The 7,929-nt window shown below is 32.7% G+C and overlaps 1 protein-coding gene across 2 annotated transcripts; it reads left to right on the top strand.

The window, feature by feature from the left end:
* The first annotated feature begins 202 nt into the window (after positions 1-202).
* LOC103829402 (nucleobase-ascorbate transporter 7) lies at positions 203-5,058 on the top strand. 2 transcript variants are annotated; one of them, XM_033277797.1, is made up of 14 exons: positions 203-1,671; positions 2,209-2,421; positions 2,513-2,610; positions 2,704-2,880; positions 2,948-3,048; positions 3,124-3,199; positions 3,270-3,329; positions 3,411-3,595; positions 3,685-3,781; positions 3,902-3,988; positions 4,076-4,134; positions 4,222-4,391; positions 4,470-4,630; positions 4,720-4,938. In XM_033277797.1, the coding sequence occupies exons 2-14, from the start codon at positions 2,298-2,300 to the stop codon at positions 4,936-4,938; spliced, it is 1,614 nt and encodes a 537-aa protein (XP_033133688.1). In that variant the 5' UTR covers positions 203-1,671; positions 2,209-2,297. The 2 variants fall into 2 exon arrangements, with proteins under 2 accessions (XP_033133688.1, XP_009103320.1); XM_009105072.3 differs by lacking the exon at positions 203-1,671 and having other exon boundaries at positions 1,746-2,421; positions 4,720-5,058.
* The last annotated feature ends 2,871 nt before the right edge of the window (positions 5,059-7,929 follow it).

Here is a 7,929-nt window from a genome sequence, read left to right as displayed (position 1 = left end):
TTATGTTTTCGAATTATACTTTTTCAAATTCGAACTTTTTTCTAAATTTTTTTTTGCAATTATATTTGAAACTATTTTTAAAATTTTTTATATATTTTTTAAGTATTTATTTATATATTTATTAGAATCCTAAATTTCACATTCCAAAAACCATACCCCACCCACCCCTCAACTCTAATCCCTAAGTCTATATTAGTTAACCCTAAGAGTATAATTATCTTTTACCCTTCATTAAAAGTGAGGGTAAAAGTGGTTAGTGTAAACATGAAAAATGGTACTACGAATGTGGTATTTGTGATAATTTCCCATTATTTTTTGGTGTTATTTTTATTTCTTATTCTTATTATTAAGTTGCAAGAATAACATTTATTTGTTACTTAATTTGAAAATAGTATTTATTTGTTTTTTTATTTTTTCTAAATATTTTATTGGAAATGGAAGTATCTTTTCAAAATATTTTCAAAATATCTTCCTCCAAAAGAGAATATTTTGAAATATTAATTTTTTTTTATTTACAACAAGTGCCTTATATTTACAAAAATTAAAAATGAACTCTATTTACTTTTAAATTTTCCAAGATTTTAAGAGAATTATAAAAAATTGAAATAAAAATTTATTTAAAAGACTATTATGTAAAAAAAAAAATCTCATTCTATTTTATTTTAATAAAAACTGTTTTTCCAAAATAATGTGTTTCAGTTATAATTATTTAAGTTTGAAAGCTAAAAGACCATTTGAAAATAACAAATTATGATTTTATAATAAAGAAATACAATTTTATAAGAAATAGTAACCTCTATTTTAAGTAAGAAATGAAAATAACAACAAACATGAAATGTTATTATCTAATACATTACATATTGATTTTTTTTGTCAACATGGTTGGTTAGTTTGAGCGTTTATTCAGTTATTATGAGAGGTATTTCACAATACATGTATACATATATCCTTAGTTTTATTTACTTTGATTAATACAATGTTTAAAGTTGAGTTTAGTTTAACATTCTTGTGCTTTTAATTTATATTGAGATTTTGTAGGTTTTAGTAATTCCAAGAATTTGGTTTAATAACATCAAACTATATATTTGTTTATTTAGCTAGATAATTCTTTATATATTAATACAATAAAAAGTTCTTAAAGATAACAACATATTTTAAAATAAAAATATTAATGTGTTTATCCAAAAATAATGTTTTTAAATCAATAAAAGTTCAAAATAATTTTAAGAAATTGAAAAATTTGTAAAACTAATATAAGTATAATGTTTTATTTAAATTTGTTTTGTCTTTAAACTAATAGTATATTTATTAATAAGTATCAATATATTATTATGCCCGCATGTGTGGGCAAAACACCTAATAATTAGTAAAGATGTAGAGATTATTAGGTCAGTGGCATAAATTATAAATATTAAGAAAAATTAGAGTTAATTTCTAATTGTACTTCACTTTTAATAGATTAGATATATTGTAATAATAATAGAGATAATTTATTTTTGGTTAGATAATTAATTCTGCTTGTTTTTTTGGTTATGCCGCCCAATCGCCCACCCTATTTTCTGTAAATCATTTTAAAAAATATTGTTCCGGTCGTTGATGTTTGCACTCGAGACCTTTCCAACTCTTGTCTTTGGCTGACGAGGGACGAAACACTAAGAGCTGCCGACGCCGGTGCGTAATTTGGTAGAAGTGTTTTGAACAATTCTTAAACTGAAAGCATTACATGTCTTTGTCAATTGTTTTCATTTGTACAAGTAATATTTGTCAGGTTTGCAATGAAATATATACTTGTCAGTTTTTTTTGTGAAAGTTAAACGGATCAGAGAGCCTTGATGTTTTATTTTGTAGAAGTAATATTTTTCAGTTATACAATATTAAGTTTTATTAAAAATGACAACGATATCTAAATCTTAATCGGCACTCAATGTTCTAGTTTCTAGAGTTAAATTCTTTTAAAATTTTAAAGTACTTTAAATGTCTCTTTTCCTCTTCCTCTTCACATTTAAGCTTTGCATGGGTTCCGTGTTCTCCAAGTGGTTCTTTCTTTTCAAAAGTCTTAAAGAAGACGCGCAAAATCAACTCTTTTGACGTTTCTTTCTTTATATTGACGGTTTCTTCTTACGTAAATTCCCCGACAAATGTCTTTCTCTGTTCTCACTTCATCTTCTTATTCTTCTTTCACTTTCTCACTTTCATCAACATTTTCAGCACTTTCGGTGTAAACAGCTCCAACATCACTCTCTCTCTCTCTCTCTCTCCTGAGTTGCGTTTGAGTTTTTCATCAGAAGTGAAAGAAAATGGCCGGTGGTAGTGAAGGAGGAGGAGCAGCGCTGCCCCCAAAACAGGATGAGCTTCAGCCACATCCGGTGAAAGATCAACTTACTTCTGTCTCTTATTGCGCCACCAGTCCTCCTCCTTGGCGTAACCCTCTTCTCTCCTTATTTCACATCATTTGTGCAAGTGTCATATGTAATATAACTGATCAAGAATCACTGTTTCTTTTTTGGATCAGCTGAGGCAATACTTCTGGGGTTTCAGCATTACTTGGTGATGCTTGGAACAACGGTACTCATCCCAACATCTTTAGTTCCACAAATGGGTGGAGGAAACGTAAGTCTTTCTTCTCAGACAAATCAGTTCCCATGAACATTGTTGAAAAGCTCTGTTCTTTAATGTCTTTGGATGTGTGTTCATTTGTTGTAGGAGGAGAAGGCAAAGATGATTCAGACATTGCTATTTGTTTCTGGACTCAACACTTTATTACAAAGCTTCTTTGGAACTCGTCTTCCTGCCGTTATTGGAGCCTCTTACTCTTATGTACCAACCACGCTTTCGATCATCTTGGCTGCTCGGTACAACGACATTTTGGATCCTCAAGAGGTTAGTCTGAGGATTTAATCTGTTTCTCTGTTATGTCTTAGTCATTGATTTGAGTAAAACATTGCAGAAGTTTGAGAGGATCATGCGTGGAATACAAGGTGCTCTTATCGTTGCCTCGCTTCTTCAGATCGTTGTTGGCTTCAGCGGCCTCTGGCGCAATGTAGTTAGGTTAGCTTAGACGATTCTTCACACCAACCGATTCTCTTGTGCTACTTCTTAATGTTTTTTTTTCTCTCTCTCAAGGCTCTTGAGTCCTCTCTCTGCAGTTCCTCTGGTTGCACTCGCAGGTTTTGGACTTTATGAACTCGGTTTCCCTCTGGTGTGTCATTGCTTCTCTCATTGGCTTTTATGACATTTTCTTGGGTACTGAGTATCTTATTTTCTTGCAGCTAGCTAAATGCATTGAGATTGGATTGCCTGAGATTATCCTTCTACTCATATTCTCTCAGGTTAAAGCTCTGTGCAATGCTCTTCTTGTTATTTCTAAACAGATGTTAACCAGATTCATTTGTTTTGGCTTCTTTCTTCAGTACATTCCTCATCTCATGCGAGGAGAAAGAGATGTTTTCCATCGATTTGCTGTGATTTCTTCTGTGATTATTGTCTGGATTTACGCGCATTTTCTCACCATTGGTGGGGCCTATAAGCACGCAGGAACCAACACTCAGACAAGTTGCAGAACAGATCGATCTGGCATCATAAGCGCCGCCCCATGGTAATGAAATGATTTCTTTTATCTTTGACCATTCTCTAGTGGCATTGTGCTACATTCTTACAGTATTGATGTTATCTTGATAATTCCAGGATAAGAGTGCCTTATCCTTTCCAATGGGGAGCTCCAACATTTCATGCTGGTGAAGCTTTTGCTATGATGGCTATTTCATTTGTTTCACTTGTTGAGGTTAGTATTCATGTAAACATCTTTCCTTTTGGATGCAACATCACTAAACACTTGTCTTAAATTTCATACTTATTTCATTGAGCGTGTTCATGTTCTTGCTCTTGTGATTCTTGGAAACAGTCCACAGGGACTTACATTGCTGTATCAAGGTTTGCAAGCGCAACTCCTCCCCCACCGTCTGTTCTCAGCCGCGGAATCGGTTGGCAGGTAATATTGTAAAACATTGACCTCAATGTGTTTTATCGCCATTGCTCTAAGATTGTGTATTTATGGCATATACATTTATGTATATAGGGTGTTGGAGTTCTTCTCTGTGGATTATTTGGAGCAGGAAATGGAGCATCTGTATCAGTGTAAGACACATTCCTCTAAAAACCAGATGAAGTCAGTCACAACAGTCTTTGCTGAAAATTCTAATGGCTTTTCTGATGGACTTACAGAGAAAATGCTGGTTTGTTAGCGCTAACACGCGTTGGTAGCAGAAGGGTAGTTCAAATTTCAGCTGGTTTCATGATTTTTTTCTCCATTCTTGGAAAATTTGGAGCCGTCTTTGCTTCTATTCCAGCTCCTATATTTGCAGCATTGTATTGCCTGTTCTTTGCATATGTTGGTATGTTTCTTGAAACGTCTTTCTTGGTTTGAAACCGCGAATGAGTATTTCTAAGATTCAAATGAATAATAATTTCAGGTGCTGGTGGTCTAAGCTTACTTCAGTTCTGCAATCTAAATAGCTTCAGAACAAAATTCATTCTTGGTTTCTCGGTTTTCATGGGATTATCAATACCACAATACTTCAACGAGTATACAGCTATTAACAAGTATGGACCAGTTCATACAAAAGCCAGATGGGTAAACAAAACGAACAAACATACTGTTAATTTTCTGAAATCCTCTAGCTTATGATAATGCCTGATTGTTTTCCTTGTTGTTCTTCACAGTTCAATGATATGATCAATGCTCCATTCTCTTCTGAAGCATTTGTTGCCGGGATGTTAGCATTCTTTCTTGATGTAACATTGTCATCTAAAGATAGTGCCACGAGGAAAGACCGAGGGGTGTTTTGGTGGGATCGTTTCATGTCGTTTAAATCCGATACTAGGAGTGAAGAGTTTTACTCTTTGCCTTTCAATCTTAACAAATATTTTCCTTCTTTGTGATATTGATGATGCTTATATAAGATTTCAATGGCTTGATCCTTACTCTTCTATGTATAACATTTTGTATATTTATCAACTTTGAATTATTTAAAGAGTTCAAGGATTCCTTGTTTGGGATAATGTTATTGAAACCATAGGATCTCATAGTTTTGTTTACAACAGCACTCCTTCTCTATCACTACACGAAACACTCACATCCACTCTATGTTGATTTCTTTCCACCTCTCTCACTCGTTTGTTTGTGATCAACATGAAATAAGATATAAAAAGATACACTTGATTTGTTAACTTGGTTCAACCCATTAGCGTGATAGTGTGTACATCCGGAACCAGATCAATCTTGACAATTCACCAAGAAAGAAGAGTACATCTCAATCTTAGAACTCAATGTTCAACAGAGATGACGCGAGAGGAGAAGTGAGAGAGAGAGAGAGAGAGAGAGAGAGAGAGAAGATGAGAGAGGAAGAGGAGAGAGAGAGAGAGAGAGAGAGAGAGAGAGAGAGAGAGAGAGAGAGAGAGAGAAGGTAGGGGTTTTAGTATTTATACCCAAAGCACTTGTGCAACAATAAAGCCTCTATAACAACAAGAAAGTTTGCATTTCTCTTTTCTTCTTCTTTGGTCCAGTGATACACACACCATAAACCAGTTTCCTTTATTCTCAGTTAGCTCGAACCGATATTGACCAGAAATTGAATCTGTATATCAGTATTCTTCATCTTGATTTAGTTTCCTTTTACTTCTTCTTCCTCCTCTTCACTTAACAAATTGTACCTACCACTAAAAGAAATATGGGCATTGGTAGCACATCATGGTAGCATGAATTCACAAACCGTTACCAAAAGTGACTAGTTAGGATATATAACTGTATCATCCTACTATATAAAAGTGACTAAATTCAAGGCTTTTGAGACTATCCACCTCAGCCAAAATATTCTCATCCAAAAAGAATTAAAAATAAATGTCATTTAGAAAATAATTAACTAACATACAACTTTTGATATTTCTAGAAATTTCAAATTTGTAACTGCTAATTTATTAATAGAATCATATATCTATATTGAATTATGTTCTATTTTTAATCATTAGACTTCAAGGGTAAATAAATTATTAATTTATAATATATATAGTTTATAACTTTATATTGTAGTTATAAATAAAGAGAAAATAATCGGGAAGGGTGGAGAAGCTCATGTAAAATTATGTGATTAAAATGGTAAAATGGTGAGTATGATGAATCTAAGAAAATTTGTTGTACAAATTATGGTGCTTTCTTCGTCCACTATAATGATTTAAAATAAAATATATATTCACATAAATAAGTCAATATTTGTTGTTTTTTTTGTAAGATATTAAGATTATCATTTTCTGAAAGGTTACACTGTTGTTTTTAAACAACTTATTACAGCAAGGAAACAAAAACAACCAACAACAACTCAAGGTAAAAAAAAATCTTAAGGAGATCTTATACAAGAAATATAAAAAGAAGTAGAAAAGAGGAGAAAGAAGAACTTGTCGGGTAAGAGAGGAGACGGTCACACATCATACGGTCGAGAGAGGCAAGGATGACTGATGAAGGTGAGGAGACAGTTGTGAACACACGAGCATTACGCTCTTTCCACAACAGGTAGATGGCTGACTGAAAGTAGAGCTTGATGACTGGAGTAGCATGTGCATCTGCGTTGACGCGAGGTTGATTGATCTAGGCTGCAACAGAGTGTAGATCAGCCGGAGGAGAAATCCAAACTTCAGCAGCAACAGGCTCCCATATCAAGCGAGAGAAAGAGCACTCAAAGAAGAGATGATGGTGAGTCTCTATTTCCAGATTACAAAGGACGCACGTTCCGGAGACATTTAACTCCCAACGCCTCAAGCGATCCTTGGTTGGCAGTCTTCTCCGCAAAGCCAGCCATGCTATAAACGCATTACGTGGAATATGTTCCTTGAACCAAATAGTCTTGTGCCAATATTTATTGTTTATAGTGTTTATATTATTTTCTGACATTAGTATCCATATTTTTTGGTAAACTGATCCAAATAGATTAGTTTGTGGAGTTAACCAAACGAGGATTATAGTGTTTACTTTGGAAAAAGTAATAGGTTGAATGATAGATTGTGTGTGTGCCTTTTCACATGGAAATCTGCACATATATTAAAATTGTAAGTTTTGAATCATAGAGAAAATATAGTGTATATAACTGAAGTTGGTCCATTCCGAAACTAAAGATGGCTAAAATTCTTCTTTGTCAAAATGCATAGATGTGAATCTTATATGAATAGAGTTCTCCATTGCTTATAGCAGTCTAATAAACTCCATGTGTAAAGGAGAAAAAATGTTATATAAGTGAAACAAAAATTATGATTTTTTTCTTGTGCCAATAGGCTCTTCGCAATTTGAAGAAGAAAGAACATATTGTGTGAAAATCTTTGGCTCGGTCAAATTTTATCCAGTCGTTTATAAAACTGTTGTTATCTGATTCATGTAATTTTTCAGTGTTGATTTAAAAGCCCAAAAAACCCATCTATACTGACTTTTTGATATTTTTTCTGTGATTTGAATTTAAAAAGAAATAAAATTTTCGATAAGTTATGTAAACTCAGAACAAGTATTTAGTTTTAGAAAGCATTTACATGTTTCAAACTTATAATATATACATATATAATGTTTAAAATCATGCATATAAAACCTGTGTAAAATGTGTCTGAATATGTTTCTCTTCTTTAATGTGTTAATCGTACTATATATAACATTATTTTAAAATTTCAAAAAGTTTATGTCACTTTCACATACAAAAAATCATCAATAAAAAATATAATTCTCCATCTACGACAAGAAAAATGAAAAATTATAAACATATAAATTTAAATTAAGAAAAACTAACATTGGAAAAACAAGAAGTTAATATAAAAGAAAAAAACCGACAAATAATATTATAAATAAAATAAATTTATAAGATACAATCCGCGCGAAGCGCGGAAAAAATCTCTAGTAAT

This window comes from Brassica rapa, chromosome A01 (genome assembly GCF_000309985.2).
Source record: "Brassica rapa cultivar Chiifu-401-42 chromosome A01, CAAS_Brap_v3.01, whole genome shotgun sequence".
Taxonomy (NCBI): domain Eukaryota; kingdom Viridiplantae; phylum Streptophyta; class Magnoliopsida; order Brassicales; family Brassicaceae; genus Brassica; species Brassica rapa.
The sequence above is the reverse complement of the archived record's forward strand: the minus strand, read 5'-3'. Positions and strand labels throughout refer to the sequence as shown.